General features: G+C 50.7%; 2 protein-coding genes across 17 annotated transcripts in view; both read right to left on the reverse strand.

Annotated features, from left to right (window-relative positions):
* RIMBP2 (RIMS binding protein 2) overlaps positions 1-8,393 on the reverse strand; it is a 92,960-nt gene extending 84,567 nt beyond the window's left edge. For 4 of the 13 annotated variants that reach the window (XM_032396357.1, XM_032396356.1, XM_032396361.1 and 1 more), the window contains exons 1-2: positions 8,168-8,393; positions 5,256-5,345 (exon numbers count right to left, since the gene is read on the reverse strand). In XM_032396357.1, the coding sequence (XP_032252248.1) occupies positions 5,256-5,345; positions 8,168-8,323 (246 nt within the window). In that variant the 5' untranslated portion in view covers positions 8,324-8,393. The remainder of the gene's footprint in view (positions 1-5,255; positions 5,346-8,167) is intronic. The other 9 variants (XM_032396365.1, XM_032396368.1, XM_032396367.1 and 6 more) reach the window with 3 other exon arrangements.
* Positions 5,259-12,109, reverse strand: part of STX2 (syntaxin 2) — a 185,475-nt gene continuing 178,624 nt past the window's right edge. For 2 of the 4 annotated variants that reach the window (XR_004298350.1, XR_004298349.1), the window contains one exon: positions 5,262-5,345. The gene's annotated coding sequence lies outside the window, so the exon portion shown is untranslated. Of the gene's footprint in view, positions 5,346-12,109 lie in introns of all 4 variants that reach the window. The other 2 variants (XR_004298352.1, XR_004298351.1) reach the window with 2 other exon arrangements.

The raw sequence follows: 12,109 nt of genomic DNA on the forward strand, positions 1-12,109 counted from the left end.
CAAGGACGGAAAGAAGATCTGTTGGTAGGGAGGGGAGGTGGGCCAGGGGGTGATTGGGGATTGATTGAGGCGGGCTGAATAATGACCCCATGGAGGCGTCCACGCCCACATCCCCAGAACCGGGGACTGCGCTCCCTTACACGGCAAAAGGACTCTGCAGAGCTGACTCAGTCAAGGCCCTCGTCCTGACGGTCCCGGTAGGGCCAGCGGGATCCTCACAGGAGGGAGATATGGGAGCGTCAGGGTCAGAAAAGGCAGATTTTTGAAGATGTGGTTCTGCTGGCTTTGGGTGGAGGAAGGGCCCACGAGCCAAGGCCTGTGGGTGTTTCCAGGAGCTGGAAAAGGTGAGCAGATGGCTTCTCTCCTAAAGGGGTGCAGCCTGCCCACACCTTGGTTTGGGGACTTCTGATGCCAGGCAGCCTGGTGGCCCAGGTGGAGACTCCATGTGATGCTGAGCCGAAATCTCTGGGGGACAACACAATCTCGTGAACACAGCACTTCCTGAGAAAAACTTCGTCTCCTCTTCTTGAGGTAACAGTGAGGATGCGCAGGGATGGAACAGCCACCCTGTCGTGGAGATCGTAACAGTCATGGCCTGGGGCTCCTGGACAGCTCAGTCGGTGAAGCGTCTGACTTCGGCTCTGGTCAGGATCTCTGGGGTCCTGGGTTTGAGTCCTGTGTCGGGCTCCCTGCTCAGTGGGGAGCCTGATTCTCCCTCTGCTCCTCCCCCTGCTCATGCTCTCTTTCTCTCTAATAAATAAAATAAAGTCTTAAAAAAGCCCACAACAGGGGTGCCTGGGTGGCTCAGTCGTTAAGCGTCTGCCTTCGGCTCAGGTCATGGTCCCAGGGTCCTGGGATTGAGCCCCTCATTGGGCCCCCTGCTCCACGGGAGGTCTGCTTCTCCCTCTCCCACTCCCCCTGCTTGTGTTCCCTCTCTGACTGTGTCTCTGTCAAATAAATAAATAAAATCATTAAAAAAAAAAAAGCCCACAACAGTCATGGCCCCAGCAGGATGGCACTGGGGGGTGGGGGCAGGAGCTGTGTCCTCATCCCGGGCTCTGGACATCCTGCTGCATGAGAACAATAATGCTCCCGGGTGTTCAGGCCACCGCCCTCGGGTCCCTGCTGCACGCAGCTGGACAGAATCCCAGCTGACCAACCCAGCAGAGAAGGCGTTCTTTCTGGTTTGGAAGCAGCGGATCCCGCCTGGAAATACATGCCTCCAAATAAAAAGCACTGAGGGGCCGCTCGCCCAGCTGGTGCCTCAGCCTCGCTCGCTGCCCAGTGGCCTTCCCAGACCTGCCGGTGCCAGGAGCCTCCGTGGAGGAGCCCACGGGCTTACGGATTCCCCGGCCCCGCCGCCCACCGCGAGAGCTCGAAGCCAGTCACGTCCACCAGAGAAAGCGCTCCGGGGGGCAGACCCCGCCCCCTGCCACACCGGCACTGGGACCAGAACATCCTCCTGGGAACCGAGCCGGGGATGGAGAAAGGAGTCTCAGAAGAGCAAAAAGGACATAAAGAGGTTTTCTCTAAGACATATAAACTGTGACCCCACAAAAAACAAAGATAGGAAATTGGAAAAGTTCCTAGATGTTCAAAGTCAGGGGCCCCGACGATTCCTCCTTTGCTCCCGTCCGATGGGAAGCTGAGTTCGCTCATAGATTTTGTTTCGAGGAAAGACAGACGGTACGGAGGCATGAGCCCTGGGCCAGGGGCCTCTCCCTGCAGCCAGGGTCCTAGCCCCACAGACCCCAGATGCCTGTACAGGGATCGTCCCTCTGAACGCCCATCATCTCCTCCTATTAGAGGAAGAGGGAGAACAGCTGGTGAGGCGGATGATCCCCGTTCACACCAGGGACTCAGGACTGGACCCATTGAACACCTTCTCCGCACGGTGTCCTGGGTCCCCAGCTCAACCATTTCCTTGCACAGGGGAGTCTGCCCCACGGAGCTCGACCCAATATTCCAGAGAAACCCACATCAGACTTTGCACCTAAGCAGCAGTCATTTCTGGGCAAGCTTCAGGGAGGACATGAACTACGCATCTCTCTGCTTCCATAATTAAAGCCGGGTCATTAATACTTCTTTATTAATCAGGGCTCCTAAGAAGCAGATTGCAACCCCAAGCCAGACTCAGATGGGGGCACTGGGAATTTCCAGACCTCATCCCAAGAACCAGGAGGGTTCCTTGTGTTTCTGCAGGGACGGCTCCCCCACCCCATGAATCTGGTGCTGTGCTTCAATACTTATTTCAACAACACTAACTAACCCGGCCCCTTCACCTCCCCTAGTTACCCTGGGACACACACACCAGCCCCTACGACAGTCTTCTGGGAACTGCTGTTCCCCATGCCTTCCCTCTCCCTTGTCCTTCTCCATCCCTATCTCCATCCCTGTCCCCAACCTGATCACATCCCCATTCCCACCCCCCCCCCCCACCTGATCCCACCCCCAACCCATCCCATCCCTGTACCTGTCTCCATCTCCATCCCCATCCCCATCTCCATCCCCATCTCCATCCCTATCCCAATCTCCATCTCCATCCCCATCCCCACCTGATCCCACCCCCATCCCATCCCATCCCTGTACCCATCTCTCTCTCAGTAGCCAGGCCAGGCACAGGGAAGAAACACTGAGCCTGTAGAGCGCTCAGAGGGGCAGGGCAGAGCTGCACGGCTCTGCCAGTCTCCCTGCCTTCTCTCTCAAAACTCTGCTATTCCCGTCTGTGCTGGTGAGTCACTGGGCGCCCTCACCCTCTGCAAAGCTGAAAGGAATACAAGCTCATGTCTGTGCCTCACAGCCTTGTTTAAAAGGCCAAAGCGGAGAGGCAGCATAGGGAGAAGTTTCAAACCTTAAGTGAAAACACATTGGGTTTTGTGAGGATCCTACGGGAGCAGTGCTGCCCATCGGCACAGCCATGCAGCAGGTCCGGGAGAGGAGACCTCGCCTGCACGATCATGCCCAAGAGCTCTGACTCGACCCCATTGCTGACCAGCACCGGCCAGGCTGGACGCCCCCGGGTGGGACCATCGCCCCTGCTTCTGCTCCATCTCTGTGCCCTCACAAATCTGCGATCACCACTCCAGGCACAGAAACCCCACTTGGGAGCAGACAGAAGTGCACATGGTGAGAAGAAGAGAGAAAACAGTCCCAGGTTCAACGGGCCCTACAGCCAGCTCCCCCAGCCCTATTCTCAGCCTGCATCTGCTGTCTGAAACACCACCGTGACTTTACATTTCTGCTCCTGTTTAAATAAAAATAGTCCCAGGCAGAGAGAGTCACTAAGCCTCATGATGCATTCATGCCTCAGTGAGACCAACTTTATCAGAGCCCTTTCCGAGAGCAGATCTGGAAAGAAAGAACACGAGAGAGTGGGGGCTGCTGGGCTAGGGGGGAAAGGCACTCCATGGAGGGCTGAGACGCACTGATCACAGCAGCTCTTTAGAAAATAGTGTAAATACACATCACATAAAATTGAACCCTCTAAACCATTTTAAAACGTACAGCTTGGTGGCACGAAAAACATTCACACTGTTGTGCAACCATCGTCTCCATCCATCTCCAGAATTCTTTTCATCCTCCCCAAGCTGAGACTCTGTCCCCATTAAACACTAACCCTCCGTTCCCAGCCTGTGGCTCCCACCATTCTCCTGTCTCTGAGGCTCTAGGTCCCTGAATCTCTAGGGACCTGAGTGGAATCACACGGTATCTGTCTTTTGGGACTGGCTTATGGCACGGAGCATAGTGTCCTCAAGGTTCATCCGCATGGTAGCAGGTGTCAGAAGGACCTTCTTTTTAAGGCTGGATAGTATTTCATTGTAAATACAGACCACATTTTTTTCTCCATTTAGCCGCTGACAGACGCTTGGGCTGCATCCACATTTTGGCCAGTGTGAAGGTGCGGCTCGGAACACCAGTATGCAAATATCTCTTCAAGACCCTGCTTTCCATTCTTTTAGAAATATACCCAGAAGCAGAATTACTGGATCATAGGTCGCTCTATTTTTAATTGTTTAAGGAGCCGCCATCCTGTTTTGCACGGCAGCTGTACAATTTCCATTCCCATCAACAGCGCACGAGGGTTCCAATTTCTCCACAGCCTTGCTAACACTTGTTATTTTCTGAAAAGCACATCTTTTTAAAGAAATTGGCCAACTGGAAGGCAGAAAAATAAGTGTCAAATCAAGAAAGTTCCATTGTTTTTGTGAATTGTTAGAACCCAGTTATTCTTTGAAATGTGCATTAGTGTGGCTATGAAATTAGCAACCGCAAACTACCAGTCAGTCATCAGCCGATACTCTCTGAGCACCTACTACGCAGGCTCTTACGGGCGCTGGGGAGACACTGATGAATATGACAGCAAAGGCTTCTGCTCCCTGGACTACGTGATAAGAGATACAAGAAAACAAAACCAGTGAGGTCGCAAAGACCAAAGGAGGAGTGAGGGATGGATGGGCACAGAGTGTGCAGCAATGGACCGTCTTGCTGACAAAGTAACTCTTCGGAATGCATGCCAAGAAGCTGGCAGGTCTTTGAAGATGACAGGATAGGATTTTAAGCAGAGAAAATTACTGAGTGCTGAGACAAGCTTGGTGGACTGAGGAACAAAAGGGTCAGGGTGGCCAGAGCTTCGTGAGTCGAAGGCGGAGGGGCAGGTCAGGTTGACCAAGATGGCGCCATGGGGAGGCGTGCCATTTCCATTTACAGGAGGCATTGGAAGGCTGCTCTGAGGAGCATCGTCAGCCGGCCGTATAGCTAGAGCACTCCAGGGAGGCAGGCCAATTAGGGGATGTTTTCAGCCTTGGGGTTGTAGCCTGGAGGCTATAAGAGAGATGGAGACAATGGGGAGGAAGGTCTGATGCCGCTTGTTGGTTGACGAGCCAGATGCAGGTGTGAGGTCAGAGAAGAATCCAGATGGCTCCTAGCACCTTGCCCTGGGCAGTTGGGTGGATAGCAGTGCCATGGACCAGGCTGATAAAAGCTGAGGGAGGACTGGTATGGGTGGGTTTGGGGGACACCAAAGTGTTCGCTCTGGCCTTGTTGTTAAGGACACGATCCCAACAGACTTCTGGGTGAAGATCACCAGTGGACACTGAACAAGACAGCACTGAGTGCTTTGTGCGGGCATCGTATGAAGGAACAGAAGAGGTGTGGCCTGGGAACTGGCCACCCACGCATTGGGTGGCATTGTGTGGTGCCCTCTGCCCCTGCCCCCCTTCCCCGAGGCCCCTCCCTGCCACCCTGCCTCCTGTTACCTTGTCAGGCTGCCAGGCCCTTGCAGGAAGGCCGGCATCGTGCAGTCTCAGGCGGTGCTCCCCCTGGGCGGCATCCTTCAGTTCATTTTCCTAGGACGGAAGGAAAGGGTTTCGTGAGATGACCCCCAACTTCAGGGACGTGCAGGGCATGGTGGCTAAGGGTTCTGATTTTGGAGGTAGGTCCCAGGTTGGGGGTGATTCTGCAATCCATACTCCATGTGAGGTGGGACCAGCTTCTTTCTTCTTTCTGAGCCATGAGTGTCCTACTCTATAAAATGGGAGTAACAGTGCTCCACATTGATGTTATAAGAATATAATAAAATAATATGTATTAAGCACATTGTGAGGTTCCCAGCAGATAATTCACCCCCAACATGTGGCGTGCTTACCTGCACTACGTCTGTATCCTAACAAGGCAATCTTGTTAAGTCAAGCTTTGACCTGACCCTTTCCTCACAAACACTGCTCCAAACACATTGCCATAATAAGTGTGCTAGAGAAAATTTTAAAGGGTTGTCCTGCTCAAAAATGAGGTAAAAATCTCTGAGGACTATGAGTGGCTGGAGCACCGGGGATGAGCAGAACTCTGGGACCTGCCAGATTCTCTGCCCAGACAGGCACAGAATTGGGAGTCCAGGTTTGATTTGGTGTGGTTTGGATTTTCAGAATATGTGGGATTCAAAGTTCCTGCATGAGGCAAGAGACCTGAGCAGAGCTCAGCGCCTGACCCAAGGCTGGTCCAGCCCCCAGCCACCAAAGAAAGCTGAAAGTAATGGATGTCTGCCCAGAATTCTAGCTTATGTGAGGTAATGCACCTGGGGAAGCGAAGGAGCTGCCCACTGGCTCAGTGTCTGCGCGGTGTTATGCCCTAGTATCACCGAGTATGGGAACTGTGAGCTACCAGTAACAAAACCTAATCCAAGACTGGGGGCATTCAGAGTGTGGTGTAGTAACTACAAAGAGGTCAGACAGGGGTGGGGCTGAGCACAGAAAGAGAGAGAAATTGGGGGTAAAATTCCCCGTTAAAGAAAAGTCTGAAAATAGAAATTCCAAAACACAGTAAAAAAAAAAACCTCACAGTACTAGACAGATTCAACAAAATCAATAATCAGGATGCATTTACTCCAGAGGAAATAAAAATAACAAAGCAATCTGAAAATGACTTCAATAAGTGCATTGAGGGGTCTCACAAAGGGGAAAGAAGGGAGGACAAGAAAGAGGCGATAGAGACCATGAACCGCCACAGTGGGAGGCGACTGGCGACTCAGCCTCCAACAGTCAGGTTTGCAATTTCCCTGTTTGCCTGGTCCTTCATCTTTGTCCTCCGGTCGCTCCCTTGGGGAGCTGATATCCACCCACATCTTGAACTGATCTGGCGACTCCTCTATCACACTTTGAGTGCTCTAGTTTTATGCTCCATTCACCCTCCCAACAGGAAAGGGGCCGAGAGTCCTGTGGTTTCAGACACTTCCCCCAGGAAAGAGGCTCCTCCTCACTATTCCCAGGTCCCATATTTCAGTCAACGTCCCTTCCTCTCCACCACCATAATCAGGAGCTCCTCCACTCTTTGGATCAAACACAAGGAAGCAACCTCCACACGCCTTACCCACACACCGTACTAGTGGTGATTCCTTGACCTATGGGAATCACGTTGCCTCCTCAGGAGATATTCCCCCATAACACTGGTGATCTACAGGGGATGGGTGTACTCATCCAAACACCAGAGTCCTGACCTTGGAGACCTCTGATGCCCGGCAGTCGACGAAGACAGCCATACCTCAGAGGCTTATGGGAGACACTTGGGTGTTATAGGGGTTGGAGTACTGATTCTGAGGTCAAACTGCCTAACTACAAATTCTAGCCCTTCTCCCTGCAAGCTGCGTGTCTCGAGCAGGCTGTCCAACACCTCCACACTCCCTGAGGTCTAAGGATGTAAAAGTGCCTACTACCCGATCAGATGGTGTAGAGATGCAGCACGGTAATTCTCACACAACACCGAGCACACGGTCGTGGCTCAAACAGGTGGCCCTTCCCTATGGCAGGCACCACCACATCTGCCTACATCTTCCCATCTTCCAAAGGACATCGCCTCTCTTTGCACCTCACCTAGAAGAGTGGACTGCAGGAAAGGAACATCAGGAAGGGGAACAGTGCTGCCTCTTTCACCTAATTTTCTGGGGGCTATAGAAATGTTACATCCACTTGTTCTGTTTATGTTCCTTCTTAGTGACTCAAGGTCAGCTGCTTAACCTGATGAAATCAATCTTCCTAAGAAAAAGGCTCAGGACCTAAATCCTGTCCAGGAAGCACTGAGCCACGGTGTCACTGTGCAAAGGGAAAGAATCGCCACCCTGTCTTGCGGATGCCATTTCTCCAAATCAGTCCAAGCATGAATTGGCACTTCGGGTACCACTTACTACACTGGACGCCCCCACTACCCCACCACCCCGCAAGAAGCCAACCACAGAAGGAGCTGCTGAAAACAAAATCATCCCCAAACAATCCTCCACCCTACGCTGAAATCATCACAAAATACCTGAGCAGGTGCCAAAGCACTTCACGCAATGATGTCGAAAGAAGCCCATTCACTGACAAAGGCACCCAGCAAAGGCCCAAAGACTGCAGAGACTGGGAGTTATTCTCCACATTATGGGTACCTCACTTTACCCACACTTGCTGTTTACCCCCGAGAAAGCCTAGAGGTGGCCGGGGGCGGGGAGCTATGGGGCTGGTTGCGGGGGGGGGGTCTCGTCCCACGTACTACAGTTACTGCAAACTGTGCCCCTTGTCGTAACAGGGGCACGATGTTGCTCTGACATGCATGTATTTGCAGTACGTAGGGGAAGATTCAGAAAATGTCTGCTGTTCATGCTTCTGATCCTATTAAGATGCTGAAAAGTGGGAAGACTTACCCTGGAAGCTCTCATCAGTGACACTGTGCAGGACCAGAGCTGCCCACCCAGGGATGCTGTCCCCGCTCCAATTAGAGGGCTCCTTTCTGAATTAATCAGCACCACCAAAGAAATACCACCAAGCAAAATACAGATCACCTTGTGTATTGGTCGCATGCTTGAGACCAGCAGGCCCCCAAAAGATGTGGGCTTGTGGTCGCAACATGACAAAATGAGAGTCTCCCAACACGCGCGGGTGGCACCAGCTATGACAATTCTCGGGAGAGGGAGGAGGAGGAGGACAGAGTAGATTTAATATAACCTGACACTCATATCTGAGTAGCACAGCCCGGGGCAAGGGAGCAGCCGCGCCGGCGCCACGACGCCAGGTGCACACGCACCGTTGTATGCCACGGCATAAGCCATGCCCCCCAGTGTCATCCCCCATTGTGCAGGTGCGACACTGGTGACTCTGGACCACATCGGAGAGCCAGGAGCTGAGTTTGACGACACACACCCACGGCCTGAAGTCGAGGATCTGGTGACTCACGCATCACCAGGACTGAGATAATGAAGAACTTTCCAAACACCGCTGCATGAAATCACCCTCTAGCTCAGCGCTCCTGACCTGAAATAGCGGCATGAAGAGAGCACAACCAGCCTCGCTTCTGCAGGAATTTCAGATTTGCTTTCCTTGGGAGGGCTTGAGCATCGCCATGGGAACAGTTTGAGTCTTAAACCCTTTAAGTGTAAAGCCAAACAGAGTCAGAGGGTTTCGGATTTACCGAACGGTGGATGCGTGGTGAGACAGGGCCTGCCCTGTAAGAATCAAGATGCACAGATAGTTTGTTGAATCTGACTGTCTTCAAGCACACAAGGGAAGGAACTCAGGCCTTATCTCCACTTCCTAGAGGAACACACAGAAGTTAGGACCAGCTCCAGGGGCCGACCAGAGTTGTGGGATCTGATCTGAGGACTCTGTACCCCTAGAACCTCCCTCAAAGGGCGATTGCAGAAAGCACTAGTTCCGGAGTTTTTTGATCCATTAATATTCACTAATGCATTAACCTGGAATAGCCTTATTTGACTTTTTATCTCCTCTTTAGCCAAAATATGGGGGAAAAGAATTCTGATAAGGATAAGGGAAAAAGAGAAGGACCCAGGCAAGAGTTACAAATTCAAACACCCCAGGGAATGAGCAGGCAATATAAAGGGGCAGATTGGACCAAAAAGAAGAACATTCTAGAGTGATAAGAAATACAGTGATTGTAAATGCTCATGCCCCATCTAAAGAGGTCAACTGTAACCTGGCTTCAACCTGTTGAGGCCTAGTAGGAAAGGGAACCCAGCTGTTCCAGGTTTTTAGGAGCTGGAGGTCTGGGTTTCTATCTGAAACATCCCTGTTTTTAAATGTTGGCTCTTAATTCAGATAAAAACATACAGTGTTCTCCTCCCCATAATAGATATGTCTACAGGTTGAGTTAGGTTAAAAATCGGGCACTTTGTAAAACAAGTCAGACCTGATTAGAATAAAGGATTGGTAGGGTGAAGTTGCGGGGGGGGGGGGTTCTGGGTGCAGGCAGGATGGGGTGGGGGTGAATTCCCTGTGTGCAAGGAGAGAAAGGAGAAGATATAGGGTCACCAAAGGTAAGTTTGCCGACTTGTGCCTACCCCCTATGTTGTCTTGGCTACCTGCTATGGACTGAACTGTGTCCCCCCAGATTCATATGTTAAAGCCCTAATCTCCCATTATGACTATATTTGGAGATGGAGCCTTTAGGGAAGTAATTAAATGAGGTCACAGGGTGGGGCTTTAATCCAGTAGAGCCCGTGTCCTTATGAGAAGAAGAGGCAGGAGAGAGCTCTCTGCACGTGCACCGAGGAAAGGCCATGTGAGGACACAGCTTGAAGGGGGCCACCCACAAACCAGGAGCAGAGCCCTCACCAGAGAGCAGCACCTTGAATTCCAGCCCCGGACCGTGAGAAAATAAAGCTTCTGCTGCCTAGTCTGTGGAATTTTGTTACAGCTTCCCAAGCTAAGACGCAGCCCCTGCCTAAAATGTAGAAATACAGCCGGAGTTTCCCCCAAAGTTCCCGAGAGCAGCTCCAGGGCTAGGCGAGGGGGTACCCAGGTCTTCAGAAACCCCACCTCACCGCACCATGAACTGTAATAAAATCCACATTTCAATGGTAAGATGGCCACTTTCCCTGGAGGGAAACCATGACGTGAGAAACAGAAAGCACTCCTTCATGACATGACTTGTCAGTTCTCTTCACTTCAATAACATCCTCCAGTGTGTGTGTGTCAGGCACGGGGCTCCCTGGACGCCCTGGAAAGAGCAAGTGAGAGACAGCGCCTCCTCACGGGTGTGGCCGTTGGGGACCCTGGTGCAGGATCATGTGTTATGATAGAAGAAACACAGCCTGTCAGGGTGGGAGACAAAATTGCCGACCTGACCACCCTGAGATGAAGAAAAGTCAGTGAAGTTCACGTAGATGAAGGCAAATGACTTCATATGTGCTTAAATCAGAGACTTTAGGGCCGCCTGGGTGGCTCAGTCAGTTAAGCATCTGCCTTTGGCTCAGGTCATGATCTCAGGGTTGTGGTATTGAGCCCCGTGTCATGCTTTGTCTTCAGTAGGGAGTCTGCTTCTTTCTCTCCCTCTGCCTGCTGCTTCCCCTGCTTGCTCGCTCTCTCTCTCAAATAAACAAATCTTTGGGGGAAAAAAGAATCAAAGACTTTGCAGGAGGTTGAAAGGTCAGTGGGAGAAATAGTGAATCAATGTTCAGCCAACTGTCAAATGGAGCTATCTTCCCTATAAAGGAAAATTTAAGCAAAATAATATCTGACATATTAAATTACAGCAAGTTTGAATTTGGACTTTATTGGCCTCACATATTTGCTTCTCTCAAATATGTTCATTCATTTTGGTTTTATGGTTTAGGAAAGCTGTAAAAATTCTATAAACCAGTTTTATCACTGGGCACATGTAATTATGTTATGAATTATAAATACATAATCATAATAAGTTCGAGTATAATATAGACTATGTAGTTATAATATGCAAGTCTAGTAAAATCAGGTTGTAATGATTATCAATTATAATAACATATAATAAAAATTTAAGTCAACACTGGGATGTGCTTGATAATGTTTTTCTTTCTGAAAAGGCTTTATGAGTGGTTCTCGCCTAGAGGCACAGCCAGGAGGATGGAGGTTTGAAAGGAGAAGGGATTGTGTGTGTGTTTCGTGTGTGTGTGTGTGTGTGTGTGTGTGTATGCGCGCGCGTGTGCATGTGTAAAGGGGTGGTTGGGGTGACAGCGTTTGAAACAAAGGAAGAAGAAGAATGGAAGGAACCCTTTGCCTGGGTCTGGGGTGCTGTCCATGGTGCTGTCTGGGGTGCTGTCCATGGGGCTATCCAGGACGCTGTCCGTGGTCCTGACCCAACTCCTGCCCCTTAAGCTCAAGGCTAGGACTATTGGCTAAATCATCACGTGATATGGAGAAATCATTGGGACCTGGAGGACCTGGGTTTGAAGCCTAATTCTAACATTTACTGAGTGTCAATTTAAATGAAAGACTGCATAGACATGCACTTTTCAAACTGGGAAGGGCCATTTGAATGTGAGAGATTGTTATGCCAATAAACAGACTGTTACTGAAACAACTATATCTGGTTTCCTGTCGTGCTCAGGTCCGGGGAGGGGAGAGACAAGCCTCTTAGTTCCTTTCTATACTCAGGAAAATCTATAAACGTGCACTTGCTTTAACTATGACAGACACATGCTCTTCCGGACCTGTGTGACATTCAGGCATACTACATATGCCAATACTGCAATTACAGAGAAGCACTGTGCTATTTAAAAGCTATTTTTCTAACACAGGTTAGAGACAAGCTCAAGTGGAAAAATATAACATGTTAAGCAGGTTCTAATGCAAGCTCATGAACCAGAGAAATGTGT

Source organism: Phoca vitulina, unplaced genomic scaffold (assembly GCF_004348235.1).
Source record: "Phoca vitulina isolate PV1807 unplaced genomic scaffold, GSC_HSeal_1.0 scaffold91, whole genome shotgun sequence".
NCBI classification, from domain to species: domain Eukaryota; kingdom Metazoa; phylum Chordata; class Mammalia; order Carnivora; family Phocidae; genus Phoca; species Phoca vitulina.